A 26,500-nucleotide genomic window follows, 5' to 3' on the forward strand; every position below is an offset into this window, starting at 1 on the left:
AACTAGTCTTAACTTTAAAGAAATACACTCTATACATTGCTAATGTGGTAAATGACTATTCTAGCTGCAAATGTCTGGTTTTTGGTGCAATATCTACATAGGTGTATAGAGGTCCATTTCAAGCAACTATCACTCCAGTGTTCTAATGGTACAATGTGTTTGCTCATTGGCTCAGAAGGCTAATTGATGATTAGAAAACCCTTGTGCAATCATGTTCACACATCTGAAAACAGTTTAGCTCGGTACAGAAGCTACAAAACTGACCTTCCTTTGAGCAGATTGAGTTTCTGGAGCATCACATTTGTGGGGTCAATTAAACGCTCAAAATGGCCAGAAAAAGAGAACTTTCATCTGAAACTCGACAGTCTATTCTTGTTCTTAGAAATGAAGGCTATTCCATGCGAGAAATTGCTAAGAAATTGAAGATTTCCTACACCGGTGTGTACTACTCCCTTCAGAGGACAGCACAAACAGGCTCTAACCAGAGTAGAAAAAGAAGTGGGAGGCCGCGTTGCACAACTGAGCAAGAAGATAAGTACATTAGAGTCTCTAGTTTGAGAAACAGACGCCTCACAGGTCCCCAACTGGCATCTTCATTAAATAGTACCCGCAAAACACCAGTGTCAACATCTACAGTGAAGAGGCGGCTGCGGGATTCTGGGCTTCAGGGCAGAGTGGCAAAGAAAAAGCCATATCTGAGACTGACCAATAAAAGAAAAAGATTAAGATGGGCAAAAGAACACAGACATTGGACAGAGGAAGACTGGAAAGAAGTGTTGTGGACGGATGAATCCAAGTTTGAGGTGTTTGGATCACAAAGAAGAACGTTTGTGAGACGCAGAACAAATGAAAAGATGCTGGAAGAATGCCTGACGCCATCTGTTAAGCATGGTGGAGGTAATGTGATGGTCTGGGGTTGCTTTGGTGCTGGTAAGGTGGGAGATTTGTACAGGGTAAAAGGGATTCTGAATAAGGAAGGCTATCACTCCATTTTGCAACGCCATGCCATACCCAGTGGACAGCGCTTGATTGGAGCCAATTTCATCCTACAACAGGACAATGACGCTAAACACACCTCCAAATTGTGCAAGAACTATTTAGAGCAGAAGCAGGCAGCTGGTATTCTATCGGTAATGGAGTGGCCAGCGCAGTCACCAGATCTGAACCCCATTGAGCTGTTGTGGGAGCAGCTTGACCGTATGGTACGCAAGAAGTGCCCATCCAACCAATCCAACTTGTGGGAGCTGCTTCTGGAAGCGTGGGGTGCAATTTCTCCAGATTACCTCAACAAATTAACAGCTAGAATGCCAAAGGTCTGCAATGCTGTAATTGCTGCAAATGGAGGATTCTTTGACGAAAGCAAAGTTTGATGTAAAAAAAATCTTATTTCAAATACAAATCATTATTTCTAACCTTGTCAATGTCTTGACTCTATTTTCTATTCATTTCACAACATATGGTGGTGAATAAGTGTGACTTTTCATGGAAAACACAAAATTGTTTGGGTGATCCCAAACTTTTGAACGGTAGTGTATATACTTAGCACAAAAAGTAAGGAAATTTGTGTTTGGTAGATTATTTCTTTTTTTTCATTTATTTCTGATTTTTCCCTTTTTCTCCCAAGTTACTGGCCAATCGCTACCTATCTTTAATTCAAACTCCCACCCTCGTACTACATGAGTTCGCCAACTGCATCTCTCCGGCCGGCAGTCTCGAAGGACACGCCTCACCACTTCCGTGACAAGGCGAATCCAGGCAGAACCACTGCTTTTTCCGACACACACAGAGACACATTCATGTGATGAACACAAGCCGACTCCGCCCCCCTCCCGAAGACAGCGTTGGCGATTATTGCTGCTTCATCGAGTCCGGTCATAGTCGGATCTGACGAGACCGGAGCGTGAACCCTGGTCCCCAGTGGGCAACTGCATCAACACAAAACCGATGCTTAGACTGCTACACCACCGCGGACCCTGGTAGATTATTTCTTTGTTGTAACAATGCTTCTTGGCAATAAATCTTATACCGTTGGAAAGCCTGTTTATTTCCCTTTTAAATGGTGCCACATTTGTAAGGAACATGCATTTGTGGGATGAGCAGCAGAGCTGAGTATGTGGGTTGTGCCCAGGAAAAATTTGCCAAATCTTCTCTGCCAATGCCAAACAGCTTATTTTGCTGATGCTATTGACTCTTGTTTTGAGCATCTGGTACCCCAGGTGCTGACAATCAGGTGCCTGATATAAGATTTATTGCCAAGAAGCATTGTTACAACAAAGAATTAATCTACCAAACACACATATTTCCTTACTTTTTGTGCTACGTTTATATATATATGTATATATCCATCCATCCATTATCCGAACCGCTTGTCCTGCTCTCAGGGTCGCGGGGATGCTGGAGCCTATTCCAGTAGTCATTGGGCGGCAGGCGAGGAGACACCTTGGACAGGCTGCCAGACCATCTCACAGGGCTGACATACACACACACGCCTACACACATTCACACCTAGGGACAATTTAGTTCCACCGATTTACCTGACCTACATGTCTTTGGACTGTGGGAGGAAACTGGAGCCCCAGGAGAAAACCCACGCAGACATGGGGAGAACATGCAAACTCCACACAGAGGATGACCCGGGACGACCCATAAGGTTGGACTACCCTGGGGCTCGAACCCAGGACCTTCTTGCTGTGAGGCCACCGCTACTGCTTAAGGTTGTCTGTCGTTTTTGACAATGACAATCCTGCCTCTGTTACTTGTGAGTCTTCTTATGGCTGTAAAGCCCAATCCGCGATCCACACTGTTTGCCACAGACAGAACAGGTGAGAGCACTGACTGGGGGTGTAGGTGTGGTACTGGCTTCATGTCTCTTCAGACGTCTGCTGGTCTGACGATCACCTCGGTCCTCCTTGAGCTTTTGCACCCCTTGTTAACAGAGCTGCCGCCAGATGGAGCGTTGGGCAGCAGTGTCCTCCAGCTGGCTCGGGTTAAGGCCAAACTTTTTTATGATGGTCCTCAATTGGTCTTTGTACCGTTTTTCTGGCCCCCTGCCAAGTAGTGGCCAAGATGTAGCTGGCCATACAGCACTTTACATTCGGCATCCTGATGATGTGACCGAGCCAGCGCAGTTGGTGCTGGGTGACGGTAGCCTCCATGCTGATGCAGTTGGTCTTGCGGAGTATTTCAGTATGGGGCACTTGGTCACGCCAGGTTATCCTCAGGATGCATTGCAGGCATCTGATGTGAAAGGCCTCAAGCATCCTGAGGTGGTGGCTGTACAGGGTCCACGCCTCACAGCTGTAGAGGAGAGTCATGATGACAACTGCCAAGTAGACAGATATTTTGGTGTGGAGGTTGAGGTCTTTGTTTTGAAATACCCTTCTCCTAAGTCTCCCAAAAGAGGATGATGCTTGCTTAATCCGGTTTTATATCTCCCTGTTGATGCTGCAGTCGTCAGAGAGGAAGCTGCCCAGGTATTTGAAGGATTCCACTGATGCGAGTGGTTTGTCGGAGATGGTGAAAGTTGGTGAATGTGATGGAGGAGTAGATGCCCACTGGCATACTACTTCAGTCTTTGCCACGTTTATAGAGAGTCCCAGCCTACCCTACGCCCTTGCAGCTGCTGCAAGGGTAGTTTGCAGTGCCTCCAATGTGTGGGCCACAACTGCACAGTCATCTGCGACCGCACTAACCACTATGCCACCATATATATATATATATATATATATATATATATATATATATATATATATATATATCAACACAACCACAGGAAAAAAAAATTAATACATTGCAGTAAAAGCCTGTTTTGTGCGTCGCACACTCATCATTAGCAGCTGATGAGTGCACGACGCATGAAACAGGCCTGTACTGCAGTGCATTAAAACTTTTTTTTCCTGTATCTGTGTTGATATTCCGCTCCTCTTTGGTGAGCACTTATAACACCATTGATGATTTTGGGAAAAAAACGCTATATATATATACACACACACACACATATATACATACATATATATACACACATATATATATATACACACATATATATATATATATATATATCCCTGTGACCCTGAGAGCAGGATAAGTGGTTTGGATAATGGATGGATGGATAAGAAAACATTTTTTTCTTTGCTTGAATCACATTACCAGTTGATGAGTGCGTAATGCACGAAACAAGCTTGTACTGTTATGTGTTAAAAGTTTTTTTCCCTACATACACACACATATATATGTTTTTTTAACTTTTTTCCTGTATTAAAACTTTTTTTCCTGCATCTGTATTGATATTCCGCTCCTCATTAGTCGAGCACTTATAACAACAGCATATATATATATATATATATATATATATATATATATATATGTATATATGTATGCATATATATATATATATATATATATATATGTGTGTGTGTGTGTGTGTGTGTATATACACACACACACACATTAGCAGCTGATGAGTGCGAGATGCACGAAACAGGCCTATACTGCAATGTATTAAAATCTTTTTTCCTGTATCCGTGTTGATATTCCGCTCCTCATTAGTTGAGCACTCACAACACCATTGACGGTTTAAAAAAAAAAAGCTATATATATATATATATTGATGGTTTCGGAAAAAATTGACAGTTTCGGGAAAAAAATGCTATATACACACACACACACACACACACACACATATATATATATATATATATATATATATATATATATATATAAGTGTGTATGTGTGTATGTGTATATGTGTATATATATATGTGTGTGTGTGTGTGTGTGTGTGTGTATTCTTGTGGTACTTAAATGTGTTTTTGTCTGTACGTTGCACTGCTGTGGGCTGGGGGAAATGGCATTTCGTTTCACTTCATGTGCACAGCAAGTACACAAGTTGAAATGACAAATAAAGTGTTCCTGATTCCTGATTTATGCTGCAATCCAGTGAGCTGCAGCCACATTGTGTAAATACTGTGCACTTTACAGTAGAGGTTCAAAACTTGACACACAATTAACAAACATCAAATGAGTACAATTTTACATGATATACTAGTAAATGCCTGTTGTGAGACATGGAAATGCAAAAAGATATCAGCAATATTTGTCACAATCCATGGCAGCTCCTCGCTGTCACTGACCACAATCACAACAGCTTGCCTCTCTTTCTTCAGTCTTCAGCCTTGCCAATAAAAACCTTTGCGTCATTATAAAATGTTATTCACTACTTTTGCTGGACCTAGGGACCTCTGGGTGTGATCTCTTATGATGCTCCCTATCTCTTGGAGCTCCAAGGTGTCCCTCCAGGACTAAGTCCTTGGGTTGTTCTTGTTCTCCTTCCATTGCTAGAGTGCTTGAATCCTTGCATCTCACAGTTTCAACTACAGACCTCTAAAGCTCTCTTTTGGTCACTTCACTATCACAGCTGATATGATATCTCAGTGTGCATGTGTGTTTAAAGCTAATCTACAGACGTTTATGTATCTTCTTTCTGTGAACGTTTTCATGTATTTGCACACAATATGTAGTACATAGGTAGCTGTGTGTAGCATGTGGCTTACCTGTCTGTATAAGGCAGTGATGTGTAGGGCTGTGTTCCCCGATGCATTCTGAGATGAGATGTCAATGCCACACAGCAGCAAGTGCTCCAGGTGTTTCAGGTGCCCATAGCGACAGGCCTTCACACAGAGACAAACACCCGTGGCCACCCACCCACACACACCCACACACACACACAGGAAAAATTACAAAGATAGTACATTTGCTTCGACAAACTGAAGGGTATCTGACATTAAGACCATTATTTGTTTGCAAATGTCCATTTTGGTAAGTAAGAATCCCTAAAATCTTGTAAGACAGATTTGCCACTAAGAATATTTAATCAAGATAAATCCAATTATATGAGTGGACTTTGTTTTAGTGCACAAAATCCAACACTGGAAGTCGAGGTAAAAGTGATTTAAATGCCTTGTCATTTGATATTATTTCACCATTTTCATTCGAAGGTTTCTAATAAGTAAGCAAAATAAAATAAATCCAAACTACACTCTATTAGTGATCTACTGTAGCCTTTTAAATGCCTTGTTTCTACAGAGCCATTGAGGATTATAATAATGTAATGTATTGTTCTAACCACTAGATGACATACTGGTCTCTTATGTGGCAGATAAATATTACGTCTGAGCAAGCCTTCTATAAATCAGTCTTGTCGTTTCATCGCCCTGGTCTCACCATGATAAACTATGAAGTAGCTGTTTAAGAAGTTAAATAACCTAGATTTTCGTTTCTTGTTATTATTCACTTAAAAAACCTCAACTTCATTTTAGTTACATGCCATTCATCTAAGTCCCACCTGGTGAATCTCTGTCCATCCATTCTCATCGCTACAGCCCAGTGTAGCGTTGTGTCTGAGCAGCAGGAGGCAGCAAGCTGGGTCCCCCCCCATTAGCACACTGTGGTAGAGCGGGGTGAGAGACTGGCTGTCCTTATTGTTCACACTGGAGCCCAACTCTAACAGAGTCTGGGACATGCAGGGAGAAGAAGAATGAGAGGGAAAAAAAATAAACCAGGCAAACGCAGACAAAGTGAGCAAGAGAAAGAGAGAGAGACATTAATTGCCTTTTAGGAAAGGTTCCCGGTCACAATCAGCTTCCCGAGTCCTTGAATCCTCTGAAGTGCATTGTTTTGTTAGGATCACAACTGTATCAGCCAGGCTTGAGCACACTTTCCTCAATGCTCAGTGGGTATAAATTACTGGCACCTTACCATTAGACTGATAGTGTCCATCCCCAGCTAAACATGTCCTGGCACAGTAGTCCATGGGCCAGACGATATTTCGGTACACTCAAGGTGGCAAAACTTACTTATAATTTTTGAAAGGATCCATGTCTGTGGATGATATTTTGGTATGATAACCATTCCTGAGTGGCAGCTGTATCACAGTTATCAGCTCATGAAGTTAACCACCCGCTAAACTAAATTGCATTTTAGACGCTGGTGCATATCCTGGTTTAGCCTCATGGTCAGGACATTTTTCAATGTTCTATAATATTGTCTTTGGTATCATTTTAAAGGGGACCTTCTTAGCTTTCATTCAAGCCCTGTTGTGGATATTTCTCACAAATATAGAGGTCACTTGAGCTCTTCAACCCGTCAATAACACACATCTTTCTGCAATTTTCGCCTAAACTATATACTTTCTTTTAGCCCTGTGGCATCTAGGAATATCAGGGACACAAAACACAAAAACTGGAATACTCACAGGACTGTAAAGATTCAGAAAATGTATAATATACCCATACTATTTCATTGTGTGAGGTGATTGTGAGCCTTAAATGAGAACTAGACCAAAGCCAGTTAGGTCACAAACTGGTCTCTATACATTTGTTTAAATACACAATCAAAATACATGATAAAAAGGAATACCATAGTGAGGTAATGAACTATTTTAATATTTTAAACAACATTGACATTTACATATACTTAGTCAATGATACATGTAATCCCATATCATTAGTGGGTATATGTAATGGTAATGGGTAGGGTAATGGGTATATGTGAATATGGTTACATTATTGTTATCAAGCTCTGGGTAACCAAGTCCAGAATCAACATCCTGTGGATCAATAGACTACTACCACAGTAATACCATCAGAATCATCACACTGTCATTCATCAAACTGCTCGTTTCTCTCATCATCTGACTCCCCAAGTTCAAAGTCCAGTTCTGGACCATCCTGCTGTTTTTGGTTACTTCAGGTCTGTAACCTGCACATGTCTGTGCATGGAAGTCCATTTGACAGGCACATGCAGCTTGGCATTTTGCATGAATGCACACACTTGCATGTTAGCATTTCCAAGACCACATCTGGTGCAGGTGGGGAGCGCATCCAGTAAATAGCCAGCTTGCCTTCATCGTCTGTCCATCCGTACTCAGTAGGGCTTGGCACCACAGGGTTAGCCTGCAGACAGCACTTCCATATTGCTGCCTGATAGTTGGCTCGTTGAACATGCATAAAGAGACAGTCTCTACATGGTGGCAGCTGGCTGGACTCAACCTCTCCCCTTTTGGTGCAGAAGAGCTGGTAACGCAGTTTGTTCACCTCAGCAGTGCTGCTATTAGCAACATACACCTGACAGGTGAACTGCTCAATTTTCTGGAACAGCTCATCACTCACATTCCATGTCTGTCCCAGTTGACTAAAAGTCTCTTGGCAGGAAGTGTGCTTTCTAACTATCTTCAGGGCATTCAACTTCCCTCGACCAGCGAATGCACTGACAGTGTCGCAGCCTGTGAAGGCATGTAAGCCAATTAGGCTGTCACAGATGCTGTCTCCAAGTGAACTTGCCAGTTTGGTGATGTCGACAAACCGTGTGCGGTTCTGAGTCCCACACTTCTGGTAGATGGGACAGGTGATGTCCTTCTGGAAGCCAAGACAAAGCACCATGACATCAGTGTCCTCAGCTGTGATGATAACTGACTTTGAGCCCGCATTTGCTGCATGCAATGCATGCAGGAGCAGACGGGTGTCAGCTTCTTCATGTGTGGAGTGCAGTTCTGCTGCTTCCTCACACCCATCTTCTGTCAACTTGTAGCAGGTTTCCTCACAGGTCATGTACAACACCTTGCCATGCAGCATAGCTCTGTATCGTGGGAGTTTCCACTCTTCCACCAGAAACTTGATGAGACTGGTCTTGTTGGAGGAACTGCACAGAAATTTTCTCCACTGCTGGACGTGGTGTCCCCCTGCAAGATTCTTGTACTGGAGAGTGATGTCTCCACCCCGGTTCAGTCGTTCAGCATCTTTGATTGAAGTCTGGTGATAGACATCAAAAACAACATCAATCCTCCCACTCTGTGCTCCCTCATGGAGGACCTGGGTCAAGGCTGACTCTGCCACCTGTGCAAAGGTTTTGTTGTTGCCATTCATTTTTTGTACCAGGCTCATCCCATCAATGATGGAAGTAGATGGGATTGGGATGTCTTCTGCAGGAGATACGTTCTTTTCAAGCTCTCTGGCAAGTGCAGCCGTGTTTGTTTTTCGTAAGGACCCATCAGCATTTGCCAGTGCCCATGGTAGTGGGCCCAATGGGTAGGCAAGGACATCCTTCAGATTCACCTTCCTGCTTTCAGCCACCAGGATCATGTGACTGAAAAGGTTTCTATCTGCCTTCAGAACCACATCCTGTGCTTTCTTTCCATGAGCTTGTTTTGTGCTGACATTGGAGAATGTTTTCAGACTTTGCTTGGTCATCTTGTCGTGGAATTTCACAGGTGGTGGGTCTGCATCTAACCTTGTTTGCTGGAATGCTTGGTAGGCCTCTTCTCCTTTCTCAAGAGCTCTCAAGAGATCTATGGTCACATCAGGTGGAGCCATGTTGCCAGTGGAGAGGCTAACCAAATCAATCTCATCAGGGGACATAGGATTGAGCCAGTTATTCTCCATAAGGTCCATGAGAGACTGGACATCTGCTTCATCTCTCTTGATCCTTGGACTCTGTAGATCTGGAATGAGACCATTTGCACCTGCCTTGACCTGTCAGGTCTCTCAGCTGTCTGAGGTACATGCTTCTATACTCAGCTGTGAGATAATATTTGGTCACAGCTCCTGGCTTCAAGCTGAATCCCTTTGTCCCTCCAGCTGTTTGGGTGTCTTTGTTCACCGTTTCTTCTATAGCTTGGTCAACAGGGATTCGGCCAAAGGGATTGGTGGAGCCCAGTTGGACTGAGAAGCCTCCTTCCATGAATTCTGTGTACACATCTGGGTGTGTGATGGGCAGCTCAGACATCTGGGCGTAGTAGTAGGGGAGGTAGCGTGCATAATTCATCCTGTCATAAGCAAAGCACCATGGGATCATTGCTCGAATGCTAGCCAAGTGTAGCATCCAGTCTCCCTCTCTGGATGCTCGGATGAGCCCCAACAAGATTTCAACCATGTCCAAATAGGACATCCAGAAGTTCGAGAGGCTGCCGTTTCCACCTCTAAGGAACTCACGGTAGACTTCAAATAGATCCATGATGCGTGTACAAGAGCTGTTCTCGAGGACCTCCTTCAAAGCATGTTGTGAGACTTCTTTCCCAAGGCTGTCAATGGTCTTCAGTGTCTCATTCAGGTGAACCATGTCATTCCTGTGAGTTTCTTCCAACCAGGACAGGAAACCATTCAAGGTCAGTCGCATGAGAGCCTCATACCGGAGCTTGTGTAGTCGCACTGCCCTGTTGTACTTGCGGCCATCCATAACACCAGCAATTGAGCCTTCTGCAATCATGCCAGACTCAATGCAGAGGTCTTTAAGTCCAGCATCTTGGAAACGCTTTCCTATTATTGCCAGCAGTGTGCAGATGGTGTGGAATACCCCAAGCCTAACGATGATATCATGGAACTTGTCATGGTGTTTCCATGTGATCTCGACAGCCTTCGCATACAGGGCTTGGTCAAAGACACAGACAATCTTCCTCAGGCCTAAGCACTGCATGATGCTCAGTGACTGGTTAAGCACCTCGTTGACAGTAGACATTTGTGTCGCTGGAGCATTGATGGTAGGCAGATAGCCTATATTGTCGGGGATGACCGTCATCTCTCCTCGAGTCAGGGTGTTGAAGCCTGTCCAGCTGCTGACTGACTGTTCTTCTTGTTGTGACATGCGTGCTAGGACCCAAAGAAGGTTTTTCTCTCTGGCAAGCTTAGTATTGGCTGCAGTATCGGCATCTGACTTTTTGCTTTGTGGTGGCCCTACCCGTTGTCCAGCATTGTAAGTTGGTAACATTGGTGGGGGTCCATCAACGCTTCTCTTCTTTGTTTTGGGAACAGTGGGCATGGGTTGGACAGGAAGTGGGTTGACTGGCTTTGCTTGCACAGCAATCCCATTGACTCTGTGAGATGTTCCCTCACCACTGACAGTTTCTTCAAGACGGTCGATATTGTCCCAGGCTAAAGTTGTGAATATGCCAGGATGGATGTTAGCTGGAAGGGCAATGCCACTCCCTGATGATGAGAGTTTCTGGAGACACAGGGCAGTGTTGATCTCTTCCATCTGTGAATAGGACACACTGTGACCAAGTCGGTTGAGGATGTTTATCAACTCTACATTTCCTGTCAACGATTTGACACTGAATGGCAGAACAATGTGCTTGGAAGGCTTGGTATTTCCACATGTCACTGCATATACTATGTCATGGCCAAATGACTGCAGAAGGCACTGCACTCTCTGGGATGCATGATCAGGATCATTTGAGCCTGTGAGTAGAGAGTACAGGAAGATAATGAGCGACTCTGGAATGGTAGGACATTCTGCTTCTGGTTTGACTTCAGGCGGCCAGGTTTGAGGAACATCTTGACTTTTAATGTCTGCTCTCAATTTGATGGCTGCTTTGGCTATAACATCTTGTGCACTGACACTTTTCAGGGTCTGCAGCTCCCTTTTGAGAGACTGATTTTCTTTGGCAAGTTCCCTCATGGACAAGTTATCGGGATAGAGGAGGAATTTTCCTTTCTCATCAGGGAATATCTGCAAGGCTCCAGCAAACTCACTCTCCAGGTTTCGCCTTATGTGCTTCTTGGTTGATTCCTTGACTTGGGCAATGCCTTGGGAGTTCATTGAAGCTACCAGTCTAGAAGAGAGATCAGTCATTGTCATCACTTGAGGATTGCCAAAAAGCTCCATCCTGATGAAGGGGAACAGCTCATTGTATGCCTTATTCACAGCAGCTTCATACTGGGCTGCAGCATCATCATCTTCATTGCTGGCAACCTCTCCTTTGGAAACCTCTTCTTTGGTGTAAAGTCTATAGCATGACCTGTGGTAGTGCCCTTCAGCTGTTACAAGGTCTCTACTCACAATGGCAAGGATTCTGCTGTCCCTTTTCATTGTGGCTGCACTCCTGATCTTTGCATCAGCTCGCAGTTCTCGACACTGCACCAGTACTTCTCTCGTATTCTGTCTCTTGGAATATTTGCTGTTTTTCTGACAAAATATGCACTCTGCATCATAAGTCCTAGATGTACTTGGAGCATGTCGAGCTACTCTCTTAGATTGTTTCTCTTCAGCAGAGACACAACTTTTCTTTTCTTTTGCAAGGAGGCCATCAAGAATTTGCTTCATAGTGAAGATACTGCGACACTTTCTGTGGTAGTAGATTGCTGGAATCTGTCCCTCAGGAATGTCTTTTGCCAGTTTCAAAACTGGTGCATGATTTCATATCTGAGCTGCCCTGAGCAGAGTTCTCCATGAGTCGACACTTTGTAGTGAAACCAGCTTATCTGTATCATCAGAACAGTGGATAATGCACTCCACCCGTGGGCGCTTTGGTATTGGGTAAAAACTTGCTTGTTCACCAGTGGCCATATTCAGTCAGTTTTCACCTGCCACATACAAACAAATACATGTAACTTAGGTGTATGAACACTACTAAAACAAAGTTTACTTTGCTTCACCAGCGTCATATTACCATTATGTATCTTACATAGCCACAAATAGATACATTACCTAGTTGCTATGCAACAGCTGTATTTTGTCCACATGAGGCCGCTAAAATCAACCCAGCCACTGAGGATGCACAAGCCAGTGCATCCTTAGTGCCGGTCCCAAGCCCGGACAAATGGGGAGGGTTGCGTCAGGAAGGGCATCCGGCGTAAAATCTTTGCCAAATCAAATATGCGGATCATAAATAAGACTTACATACCGGATCGGTCGAGGCCCGGGTTACCAACGACCGCCACCGGTACTATTAACCAGCAGGGTGTCGGTGGAAACTATGCTACTGTTGGGCGAAGGAGAAGGAGAGGAGGAAAGCATGTCCAGAGGCAGCTAGAGAGGAGGAAGGGTAGGCATGTGGAGGTGAGAGTTGGAACTTTGAATGTTGGCACTATGACTGGTAAAGGGAGAGAGCTGGCTGACATGATGGAAAGAAGAAAGGTAGGCATACTGTGTGTGCAAGAGACCAGGTGGAAGGGGAGTAAGGCCAGGAGTATCGGAGGTGGGTTCAAACTCTTCTACCATGGTGTGAATGGGAGGAGAAATGGGGTAGGGGTAATTCTGAAGGAAGAGTATGTCAAGGGCGTGCTGGAGGTGAAGAGAGTGTCAGACAGAGTGATGAGTATGAAGCTGGAAATTGAAGGTTTATTGCTGAATGTTATCAGCGCATATGCCCCGCAAGTTGGGTGTGAGATGGATGAAAAAGAAGAATTCTGGAATGAGTTGGACGACATGGTGGAGAGGGTACCCAAGGAGGAGAGAGTGGTGATTGGAGCGGACTTCAATGGACATGTTGGTGAAGGGAACAGAGGTGATGAGGAGGTGATGGGAAAGTATGGAGTCAAGAAGAGAAATGTGGAAGGACAGATGGTGGTCGATTTTGCGAAAAGGATGGAAATGGCTGTGGTGAATACATATTTCAAGAAGAGGGAGGAACACAGGGTGACGTACAAGAGTGGAGGAAAGTGCACACAGGTGGACTATATCTTATGTAGAAGGCACCATCTAAAAGGGATTGGAGACTGCAAGGTGGTGACAGGGGAGAGCGTAGCCAGGCAGCATCGGATGGTGGTCTGTAGGATGACTTTGGAGACCAAGAAGAGGAAGCGAGTGAAGACACAGCCGAAGATTAAATGGTGGAAGTTGAAGAAGGAAGACTGTTGTGTGGAGTTCAGGCAGGAGTTAAGACAGGCACTGGGTGGTAGTGAAGAGTTGCCAGATGGCTGGAAAACCACTGCAGAAATAGTGAGGGAGACAGCTAGGAAGGTACTTGGTATGTCATCAGGACAGAGGAAGGAAGACAAGGAGACTTGGTGGTGGAATGAGGAAGTACAGCAAATTATACAGAGGAAAAGGTTGGCAAAGAAGAAGTGGGATAGTCAGAGAGATGAAGAAAGTAGACAGGAGTACAAGGAGATGCAGCGTAAAGCAAAGAGAGAGGTGGCAAAGGCAAAGGAAAAGGCGTATGGTGAGTTGTATGACAGGTTAGACACTAAGGAAGGAGAAAAGGACTTGTACCAATTGGCTAGACAGAGGGACCAAGCTGCAAAGGATGTGCAGCAAGTTAGGGCGATCAAGGATAGAGATGGAAATGTGCTGACAAGCGAGGAGAGTGTGCTAAGAAGGTGGAAGGAATACTTTGAGGGGCTGATGAATGAAGAAAATGAGAGAGAGAGAAGGTTGGATGATGTAGGGATAGTGAATCAGGAAGTTCAGCGGATTAGCAAGGAGGAAGTGAGGGCAGCTATGAAGAGGATGAAGAATGGAAAGGCAGTTGGTCCTGATGACATACCTGTGGAGGCATGGAGATGTTTAGGAGAGATGGCAGTGGAGTTTCTAACTAGATTGTTTAACACAATCCTGGAAAGTGAGAGGATGCCTGAGGAGTGGAGAAGAAGCATACTGGTACCGATTTTCAAGAACAAGGGCGATGTGCAGAACTGTAACAACTACAGAGGTATAAAGTTGATCAGCCACAGCATGAAGATTTGGGAAAGAGTAATAGAAGCTAGGTTAAGAGGAGAGGTGACGATCAGCGAGCAGCAGTATGGTTTCATGCCACGAAAGAGCACCACAGATGCGATGTTTGCTTTGAGAATGTTGATTGAGAAGTATAGAGAAGGCCAGAAAGAGTTGCATTGTGTCTTTGTAGATTTAGAGAAAGCTTATGACAGAGTGCCGAGAGAGGAGGTGTGGTATTGTATGAGGAAGTCAGGAGTTGCAGAGAAGTATGTAGGAGTGGTGCAGGATACGTATGAGGGAAGTGTGACAATGGTGAGGTGTGCGGTTGGAATGACAGATGGGTTCAAGGTGGAGGTGGGATTACATCAAGGATCGGCTCTTAGCCCTTTCTTGTTTGCAATGGTGATGGACAGGTTGACGGACAAGATCAGGCAGGAGTCTCCATGAACGATGATGTTCGCGGATGACATTGTGATCTGTAGCGAGAGTAGGGTGCAGGTCGAGGAGAGCCTGGAGAGGTGGAGGTATGCACTAGAGAGAAGAGGAATGAAAGTCAGTAGGAGCAAGACGGAATACCTATGCGTGAATGAGAGAGAGGACAGTGGAATGGTCAGGATGCAAGGAGTGGAGGTGACAAAGGCATCTGAGTTTAAATACTTGGGGTCAACTGTCCAAAGTATCGGGGAGTGCAGCAGAGAGGTGAAAAAGAGAGTGCAGGCAGGTTGGAGTGGGTGGAGAAGTGTGTCAGGAGTGATTTGCGACAGAAGGGTACCAGCAAGAGTTAAAGGGAAAGTTTACAAGATGGTTGTGAGACCAGCTATGTTATATGGTTTGGAGACAGTGGCACTGACGAAAAGACAGGAGGCGGAGCTGGAGGTGGCAGAGTTGAAGATGCTAAGATTTTCACTGGGAGTAACGAAGAAGGACAGGATTAGGAACGATTATATTAGAGGGACCGCTCAGGTTGGACGGTTTGGAGACAAAGCAAGAGAGGCAAGATTGAGATGGCTTGGACATGTGTGGAGGAGAGATGCTGAGTATATTGGGAGAAGGATGCTGAATATGGAGCTGCCAGGGAAGAGGAGAAGAGGAAGGCCAAAGAGGAGGTTTATGGATGTGGTGAGGGAAGACATGCAGGTGGCTGATGTGACAGAGGAAGACGCAGAAGACAAGAAGAAATGGAAACGGATGATCCGCTGTGGCGACCCCTAACGGGAGCAGCCGAAAGAAGTAGTAGAGGCCGCTAAAATCAACACAAGATGAAAGTTCCTCGTAGCCACTTTAACTAATCATATCAACATATACATTAAAAGAACATGCTAACATTATGGGAAATTAGCTTACAATCTTCTCCAGAGTGAGACAAGAAGATAGATACCAGTTTCCTCTACATGTGTTTAGTAGAAAGCTATCTGGCTGCACGTTAGCCTAGCTTAGCACAATGAATGGAAGTACACAGTACTGGTTATCCTTGGTTGTTGGCCAACTAAGAACTGTCCCAGAGTTTAAGCTAGGCTAATCAGTACCAGGGGTGTTGAAATGCTATATTTGTAAAAATCTGGGCAAATACACAATCGTGAGCGGCACAGAAACAGGTTTCCTGAAAGAAAAATGAAATAGCTGCTCATTTGGAAAGGTTATCATGTATTATTTTACTTCTGTTAGTGTACCAAATAAAATGGCACCAGTGAAGTTGTGTCACCTTGGGTGATATCGATATCTGGTCTGACCCATGGACTAACTGGCTTTGGTCTAGTTAGTTTCTTAGTAATAATGCCCTTCTAATTTAAGGTTCACAATCACCTCACACAATGAAATAGTATGGGTATATTATACATTTCCTGAATCTTTACAGTCCTGTGAGTATTCCAGTTTTTGTGTTTTGTGTCCCTGATATTCCTAGATGCCACAGGGCTAAAAGAAAGTATATAGTTTAGGCGAACATTGCAGAAAGATGTGTGTTATTGACGGGTTGAAGAGCTCAAGTGACCTCTATATTTGTGAGAAATATCCACAACAGGGCTTGAATGAAAGCTAAGAAGGTCCCCTTTAAAATGATACCAAAGACAATATTATAGAACATTGAAAAATGTCCTGACCATGAGGCTAAACCAGGATATGCACCAGCGTCTAAAATGCAATTTACTTTAGGGGGTGGTTAACTTCATGAGCTGATAACTGTGATACAGCTGCCACTCAGGAATGGTTATCATACCAAAATATCATCTACAGACATGGATCCTTTCAAAAATTATAAGTAAATTTTGCCACCTTGAGTGTACCGAAATAGGAAATTTTGGGCTCTGGCCCATGGACTACAGGTGAATATATCTCCTATTGCTATAAAACTGTTAGGGATACAGCTAGTAATCAGCTACCTCATGCCGGCCATCAAAGACTAGCATGGGGATTAGGTAACTAGCAGTCTGACTGCAGGGGTACATGTATGTATGTATGTGATTATGTGTGCTTCTAACTTAAAGTCATGCTGCATTTTTGGTGGTGACACCTCAGCAGAGCAGTCACTCCATTAGTGTGTGTGTGTGTGTGTGTGTGTGTGTGTGTGTGTGTGTGTGTGTGTGTGTGTGTGTGTGTGTGTGTGTGTGTGTGTGTGTGTGTGTGTGTGTATAATTAACATAAGGGAAACTAATCTTCTGAGAAGGAATATAAACTTTCATTCACTGCTCAGCAGCCAAACATTACACATTTCTGAGACATTGGTTTTTGATAGTCGAACAGTTTTAAAATGGCTTGGGTGGGTCCAGTTGGAGAAGTTAACCAAAGGTCTAAATGTCCAGCCAAAATGGAGTATGCTTTTCCAAAACAAATAATGCATAGATTTCTTGAAGTGTGATGGATCTGAAGTCCTCAAGAGGGCCAAGTCACTGAAGGAAGATGTGATTGACAACCTCAATGACATGCCTCACATACAGGCTCAACCTGTTACTACTTATACTCCATTATATATATATATATATATATATATATATATATATATATATATATATATATATATATATATATATATATATACACACACACACACATACATATAATATATATATATATATATATATGTGTGTGTGTGTGTGTATATATGTGTATATATGTGTATATATATGTGTATATATGTATATACATATATATGTATATACATATATATGTATATGTGTATATATATATGTGTGTGTGTGTGTGTGTGTGTGTGTGTGTGTGTGTGTGTGTGTGTGTGTGTGTGTGTATGTGTGTGTGTAGTACTAACTTTGACTGCACTGAGGTTCTTGGCTCTGACAGCCTTATGCAGGGCAGTCATTCCATCCTGGGATCTGAAGTCCAGATGAGCTCCTCCATTTTTCAGAGCTGTGATGATGGATGACATGTTGTCCAGCAGGGCTGAAAAGGTCAGGGGGGTCTCTAAACACACACACACAGACAATGTGGTGACCTTTCAAGTACAGATTTCGATGCTTCTCTCAAAAAAATATTAGACCGAGAATTTAGCTCAGGTCATACTGGGGAGGATTTCTCCCAAATCTGCTTTTGATGGTGCTGATACTGCAGAGTATGTTAACAAGAAGGCCATTACGCTCAACTTTCTTGTCTAATCTCCAGGCAATGAAACATTTTCTTGTCTGTGCTGTGATTTCTTCATCTCTACATACGGTGACATTGCAGCTGACTGACTTAAAGACAGACTGGGATATCTGGCCTTCTCATTGTCTGGTTAAACTAACTACACCTGTAATAAAGCAGACTGAGCCATAGTTACTCTACCCCCAGTGTCAGGGTCATGGTAGTTGGGATCCAGGCCTCTATCCAACATGTTCTCCACTCTTTCAAGTTCTAGTTGCTGAATGCTCTCCATAAACCACTTCAAATTAGCCTGCAGACAGTTTGTGAAATAGTGATAGACAAAAAAAAAAAAAAAAAAACAGAGAAAGAGACGTCGAAAGAGACAAGGGAGAGGGGGACAGAAAAGAAAAGAAGCATAAATTGCCATTAAAATTCCTTGTTAATTGTAGTCTACTTCATGCAAATACTGACCCATACTGAGAAAAATTAATACTACAACCACTTCAATAAACTGGGTCTTAAAGGCAGATGGCTTTATTGAAGTTCTACCTTTGTAATAATTTGTAATAATTTACAAATACCTTTGCAAATTTCCAAATAATACATCAGTTGTGTGTCCTGCTTTGGTGTGCTTACATCAGATTCTATGTTTGTTTATGTTCACCATACATCTATAATTAATATAAGGGAAACTAATCTTCTGAGAAGGAATATAAACTTTCATTCACTGCTCAGCAGTCAAACATTACACATTTCTGAGACATTGGTTTTTGATAGTCGAACAGTTTTAAAATGGCTTGGGTGGGTCCAGTTGGAGAAGTTAACCAAAGGTCTAAATGTCCAGCCAAAACGGAGTATGCTTTTCCAAAACAAATAATGCATAGATGTCTTGAAGTGTGATGGATCTGAAGTCCTCAAGAGGGCCAAGTCACTGAAGGAAGCTGTGATTGACAACCTCAATGACATGCCTCACATACAGGCTCAACCTGTTACTACTTATACTCCATTATATATATATATATGTGTGTGTGTGTGTGTGTGTGTGTGTGTGTGTGTGTGTGTGTGTGTGTGTGTGTGTGTGTGTGTGTGTGTGTGTGTGTGTGTGTGTGTGTGTGTGCGTAACTTTGTATAAAGAAACACTCAACTGTAGGGAAAGTGCTCAACAAATAAGGAGCAAAATAATCCAGTGAGCCAAATAAATTCTTTATGAGACAGTACAAGCCTGTACTTGTACTGTACTTGTACTTGATGATTGCTTATACACACACACACACACACACACACACACACACACACACACACACACATAATATTATATATATAAAAACACGGATACAGGACAAAAGATTTTAATGCATTGCAGTACAGGCCTGTTTCGTGTGTCTTGCCCTCATCAGCTGCTAATATGTTTTCACAAAGAATCATACAGTTACGTTGCCCAGCGTCACGCCCCTAATTTCGGTTGGACAGCGACCAATCAGATGGGGAAACATTCAAACTATAACAACCAATGCAGTGGGTACTTATGATGCACAGCAACCAATGGAGGGGTAGAAAACATTACAACCAATGGTACTGGGGTTTGTTTTGAAAAGCATTTAGGGATCAGGGAACTGTTGAAATGGTGTACATTAAAAATATAACAAGGTAACTTATGTGAATTATATACTGGGGTGGTGTTGGGGCACAGTTGGAAGGACAGGTAGTTAAAATATTTAAAAAATATATATTTAAGAAAATATTTAAAATAAAAATATAAAAAAAACTCTAATAAATCTAATATGTGTATCATCTAATGGGGGAGATAATAAAGATGTTTTACTTATAGTTACAAAGGAGATATTTTTTTCAGTGTCTAGAGCTGGTGGCCAATTCGTTTCTATTATTCAAGGTGGACATATCAGGTCTGCAAATAATAAAATACTTTTCTGCCAAGCACAGGTTACATCTTTTCCCCCTAACTGAATATGCACTACTCTTTGCAAGGATTTCTGACCCCCACCCCCAATTCTGGGGGGCCATCTATTTTGGGACCTCCCAGAACAGTAAAATAGAAGTCCGCCTGGGACCACTCTACTAAAATGGCTGTAGAATTGTTATGCTTCAGTTGTATAACACCAAATTTGGAGGAGATGCAGTTGAGAAGTTGTAGAACAGATCCAAATATCTGTGGCCTGCTGGTAAATGGTATTACTGATGTTATTCACACTCAAATTGTAAGTTTTGTTTAGGCGAACCTAAAAAATTGAATTTCTGCTGTAGTTTATCTGCAGTCCTTCTGTCCTGGTGGATGGTACAACTAAACGTCCACTTGAAGTACATTTTTTCAGGTGTTACCTATACATAGACACCAGAATTGTGCATCTGGGCCCTGTACTTGTGGAGCTATTACTGAATTATTTTGGGCATGTAATTTTGGGCGAAAATTCAAAAAAATTGCCTGGGGCTGAAGTGGTTTTTAATGTCCAATTTTTATAATATTATAGTTGTTTTGTAGGTTTCAAAATATTCTGAGTTGATTTATAACACTATTAAAACAGCTAGAAGAGTATTTGTCTGACTTTTGGTTCCTCACCTGGGACACCCCGGACTGACCCTTGTGCCTATCTCATTCATCATTACTCTCCTCTTTCCACTCCTGCTCTTTTCTTGGCCAATATAACTTTTACAATTATTTTTCATGGGCATCCAGTGACAATTAATACTTTACTGAAGGTGTTGACCATTCTGAAAGACATTCCTGTTCTGACTGAAAAAATAAGGGTTGAAATGTGGCCATTGTGGCATAATCCTTGTTAATTTGGTTCATTTCAAACAGGTGAGATCATAATTAAAGCACAGCTGTGTTTGTAGCTGACTGAAAACAAAAAAGAACAGTACTCAAGATAAAATAAAATAAAAATAGGTCAATATGAAAACAACAACAACAAAACAAACAAACACCACAATAGATCTGAAGAGTCAACATTTTGAGAATCACATTCATGGAATTGCTGAAAGCAACTACCTGGTAAGTGATACTTTTATTTTAATTTTTTATCATTCAGGTGAAATTTAAAACAAGCCTGAAAGATTTATAAGCCAATGTTTACACATATTTTGACACATATTTACATTGTTTTCCCATTATTAGGTCTAATCTTTCAGTCTGGCATGCCCTGATCCAACAATTTTGGACTACTAACAGTAAGCTAAGGTGGGCTAAATTTAAACCATGCCCGCTAGATTTAAAAGCCAACATTCTCCAGTTTGCGGAAAAGGGTCAGAAGCGCTTTGAGAAGTTTGTTTCTGAACGTTTGATCGCTACGTCAACACTCTCAGTGTGGGACAAAATGAAGAAACTCAAGTTGAAAACCTTTTCAAACTGGATGGAGAAAACAAAGGTACGTGTTGGAGACAAGGTCATCAAGTTGCGTGAGGAACGTGAACTGCTTGGAAGATTTCTCATCATCCAAGGCAGTCGACCAAGTCTAGTTCCCAAACTTGAGGAGACAATTGGAGACTATGAAATGTCAATGGTTCCCCGCTCTCTGTGTGCTGTGGATGGAACCTTGTACATCCCTACAGACAAAGCTAGTCTCATGCATGCAATTGAAGATGCCAAGGCAGAGCTCCTTGAAGCTGTCCCAAAGCCTGATCCAATGCAAGAAGATCCTCCAGGTGTCCCTATCAAAGTTCTAATAGTTGATGCCATGGGTGTGCTTCAGAGCATGAAAAAGACACCAACCATGCGGAAGCTGTCAGACCTTCAGGACACATTTAACAAACGCATCAAAACAATGATGGCTGGCTATCATGAGGGTCGAGTTGTCTTTGATCGATATATGGATGAGTCATTAAAGAAGAAAACTCGACAGAAGAGAGCAACTACTTCTGTAGAATACGAAATCCATCCAGAGATGAAGCTCACTATGTCGATCAAGGATCTCCTCTCTGCATCATCGACCAAGAAGAAGCTGACATGTGAGTTAGGCCAGGGACTGCTAGAGTATTTCTCAAAGGACAGTTCTTTCCTACTGGTTGTCATCTATGACACCTTCATCAAGGGACGTGATTTTGTGGAGGCACACACACATGAAGAGGCTGATACCCTAATACCTCATCAAGTCCTTGCCTCTGCTGCCAATGGTGCCTCACGAGACATATGTGTTTGGTCACCCGATACTGATGTCCTCTTACTGCTACTTGATTTAGTATCATGTGAATGCATTGCAACTCCAACTTCTCTGACATTTTCAACAGGCAAAGGTGCAAAGAAACGGGAAATAAATGTTTTTGAGCGTGTTCAAGTTATTGGACGTCAGAAATGTCAGGGATTACTTGGCCTGCACAATTTTTCTGGTGCTGACTGGGGAGGAACATTTGTTGGAATCTCCAAAAAGATGTGGATCAACGCATACCTGAAGCTTGATGATGATGATCCTGCCATTGACTGCTTCAAGGACCTTGGCAAGGGTTCCATTCCCCCTGAGCTTATCAATAGTGAGCTCCCATCACCGGTGAAGGCATTAGAGAATTTTGTGTGTTGTGTTTACAGCTCAAAAGGTCCAACAACCCTGCCATCACTCAGATGGGAACTATTCCGATCAAAGAACCTGGAGGGTGAGATGCTACCTCCAACTCGTGCTGCATTGCTACCCCATATCCTATGTTCCAATTATGTCACAATGCGAGATAAGTCATACAAGACGAATTGCCCTGAGCTTCCACCAATCGAACAGAATGGATGGAGTTCAGTGAGTGGCGGATATGTTCCAGTCAGGTGTCTTGCCCTCCCTGCACCACAGGCCGTACTTGAGCTAATCAAATGTAGCTGCAAAGTAGGTTGCAAGGGACAGTGCAGCTGCTCAAAGAATCACCTGCCTTGCACTCCTCTCTGCAAATGTTATGGTGGAGACTGTGCAAACACAACAAGTGAGTACATTCCAGAAGATGACAATGCTGATGAATAGATCATCAAGTATTATTTAAATTCCTTTATCATCACCTGTATTTGTTTTGTTTTGTTGTAGATGTTTTTGGGGAATTTAGCAGCTTTTCCTTACTCTCTATTTACCTACTGGCACAACATAGAGTAACTTTTTTTTTCAATTGGATACTAAGTGCAACTTTTTACTGCTGCTTGTCATCATGTATATATGCTGCTATAAACAACATACAGTATGCTTAACTGAAAGATAAACCTGTCTTACTGGATTACTTGACTACTGTGTGGTTATTTACATAATAGAAACATGTTTAATAAATGTCTTCCATTTTTCACATTAAATGTGACAGTTATGTTCCCTTTCACAAAAAAAGGCAAATTTGTTGTTTTTATCTAATTTAGTACAATTGTCACAGCCTCTTGCCCTTGACATCAAAGCGATCGCCCTTGACACCTGCTACACCAGCTGACACCTGCTATGCCAGCTGACACCTGCTACACCAGCTGACACCTGCTGACCCCCCCTTCACCCTGGCAATTGCCCTCACCCTTAAAAGGCCTCCACTATGGACCAGTCTTTGCTGGAACGTCGCCATTCATAGACCTCTGCCTGCCTGCCTACCTGCCACAGAGCCACCTCCTGCTCTACCCCCGAGATCGGTCACTTCAATAAAGACTGGATTCTTCCCTTACCTGGTTGCCCCGTCTGCTTTTGGGTTCCTTCCCAATACGTGACAGTACGTTCCAGCCACTATGGACCCAGCAGACCATTCCACCACAGACCTGGCCACGGTCTGCCAGGCTGTAGCCAACCAGGAATCGGTCCTCGGCCAGCACAGCCAGGTGCTACAGGGGATGGCTGATGCCCTCTGTGGGCTCAGCTCAAAGATCTCCGGAATCCAGACCCAACTTAGTGCCTCCGCTAGCCCGGGATCCGCCCCTCCAGCTCCGCCACCCCCAGCGCCATCAACTTCAGCTAAGGAACCATGGGTTGCCCCGCCTGATAAGTATGATGGAGATTTTGGACTTTGTCGCCCTTTTTTGATGCAATGTGAGATTGTGTTTAACCAGCAGCCCCAGTCATATTCCACGGATGGAGCCAAAGTCGCTTACATCATGGGTCTTCTCCGGGGAAGCGCAATGGATTGGGCTACAGCGGTGTGGGAGATGCGGGCCTCCACTTCCTCATCCGACGCTAAGTTCACCACTGCTTTTCGCCAGGTTTTTGATCATCCCGTGCGGGGAAAAGATGCATCAAAAAGACTGATCTCTCTCCGCCAGGGTTCCCGCAGCGTCACTGACTACTCAGTTGAGTTCCGTACGCTATCAGCGGAGAGCGGATGGAACAACGAGTCCCTCCAGGCCGGCTTTTCCAACGGGCTAAGCGAATCCATAAAGAACGAATTGGTTTCCTACCCCGAGCCTGGAGGGTTGGAGGAATTGGTTACCCTGGCCATTCGTGTGGACAACCGTCTCCGGGAGCGGAGGCGAGAGAGGACGCGCCGCTTTCCTGGTCACAACAACTTACCACGGGCCACATCTCCAAACTCTGGGGGCCGAGCTCGCTCGACTGAGGTTGTCGTCCTCCGAGAAAGCCCGAGGCGTGACTCTTCCCCAGCTTCGGAGCCAATGCAACTCGGCCGCTTCTGGCTCAACCCGGAGGAGCATCAACGCCGCATCACCGAGAACAGCTGCTTGTATTGTGGTCAGCCTGGTCATTTTCTCGCCTCCTGCCCTCACCGTTCCGTCAAACTAGCAGGCTCACGAGGGAGGGGGAGGATCCTCCTGAGCCCAACTGACTGCCCTCTGTCTCCTCGTCCATGTACCCAGTTGCAAGCTACCATCAGTTTTAAAGGTCAGTCCACTAAACTTTTGGCTTTAATTGACTCTGGAGCTGATGAAAGCTTTTTGGATGCAAGTGTTGTGAAGCAGCTAGGTCTTGCCACTGTGAGTCTGGACCAGCCTCTTGAAGCTAATGCCCTGGATGGATGTCTCCTGGCCCGGATAACCTCTAAGACCGAGCCTGTGCGCCTCCTGTTGTCGGGAAACCATCAAGAGGAGTTAAGTTTTTTCGTTATCAATTCTCCATTTGTTCCCATTATACTTGGTCATCTCTGGCTGGTTAAGCATAGTCCCCATATTGATTGGTCATCGGCCAGAATTTCAAGTTGGACTCCTGTCTGTCATGCCATATGCCTCCAGTCGGCTCTGCCTCAGTCTGTCCCCTGTCAGGTGTCAAGCTCTGAGACCTCTGACCTGTCACTGGTGCCTCCAGAGTACCATGACCTCCAAGCCGTGTTCAACAAGCAGCAAGCTCTCTCCCTGCCTCCTCATCGCCCCTATGATTGCGCTATTGACCTGCTGCCGGGCGCTCCCCTCCCCAGCAGCCGCCTATATAGCCTCTCCAAGCCTGAGCGGGAGTCCATGGAGAGGTACATCAAGGACTCCTTGGCTGCTGGTCTTATTCGCCCATCATCATCACCCCTTGGTGCAGGGTTCTTTTTTGTGGCCAAGAAAGACAAGACCCTCCGGCCGTGTATTGACTATAGAGGCCTCAATAACATCACAGTCAAGAATAAGTACCCTCTGCCCCTCATGACTTCCGCTTTTGATTCTCTCCAGGGAGCCAAAGTGTTCACTAAACTAGACCTCCGCAATGCTTACCACCTGGTCCGGGTTCGAGACGGAGATGAATGGAAGACTGCCTTCAACACCCCCCTGGGGCATTTTGAATATCTGGTGATGCCGTTTGGTCTCACTAATGCCCCAGCTGTCTTCCAGAGTCTGGTCAATGACGTCCTACGTGACATGTTGGATTGTTTCGTTTTTGTTTACCTGGATGATATCCTGATTTTTTCCAGAGACCTGTCAGAGCATGTCATGCACGTCCGCCAAGTCCTTCAACGGCTTCTGGAGAACCGCCTTTTCGTAAAAGCAGAGAAGTGCGAATTCCATGCCCCTTCAGTCACCTTCCTGGGCTACATCGTGGCCGATGGGCAGGTGAGAATGGACCCCGCCAAGGTCAGAGCGGTTCTTGAGTGGCCAATTCCGACCAGCCGTAAGCAGCTTCAGAGGTTCCTCGGGTTTGCCAACTTCTACAGACGGTTCATCCGCAACTACAGCCGCGTTGCGGCCCCACTAACCGCTCTTACCTCCACCTCCAGACCGTTCCTGTGGACCCCTGTAGCAGAGGCAGCTTTCCAAGCCCTCAAGCACCGCTTCACCACAGCTCCTATCCTCATCCAGCCAGACCCAACCAAGCAGTTCGTCGTAGAAGTGGACGCCTCTGAGATTGGGGTGGGGGCAGTCCTTTCTCAGCGCTCCAGTGAGGATGGCAAGACACACCCCTGTGCCTTCCTGTCTCGCCGTCTCTCCCCAGCTGAGAGGAACTATGATGTGGGGAATCGTGAGCTCCTGGCGGTGAAATTGGCACTGGAGGAATGGCGACATTTTCTGGAGGGGTCTGAGCTTCCTTTCATAGTGTGGACTGACCATAAGAACCTGGAATACATCCAGTCAGCAAAGCAACTCACCGCACGCCAAGCCAGGTGGGCGCTCTTTTTTGGTCGTTTT

At 44.3% G+C, this 26,500-nt stretch overlaps 1 protein-coding gene across 1 annotated transcript in view; it reads right to left on the bottom strand.

The window, feature by feature from the left end:
- shank2b (SH3 and multiple ankyrin repeat domains 2b) overlaps positions 1-26,500 on the bottom strand; it is a 251,559-nt gene that overhangs the window by 170,810 nt on the left and 54,249 nt on the right. The window contains 4 exon segments of the mRNA XM_056282438.1: positions 5,553-5,669; positions 6,344-6,511; positions 17,690-17,841; positions 18,202-18,310. Coding sequence (XP_056138413.1) covers positions 5,553-5,669; positions 6,344-6,511; positions 17,690-17,841; positions 18,202-18,310 — 546 coding nt within the window.

Source organism: Lampris incognitus, chromosome 6 (assembly GCF_029633865.1).
Source record: "Lampris incognitus isolate fLamInc1 chromosome 6, fLamInc1.hap2, whole genome shotgun sequence".
NCBI lineage: Eukaryota > Metazoa > Chordata > Actinopteri > Lampriformes > Lampridae > Lampris > Lampris incognitus.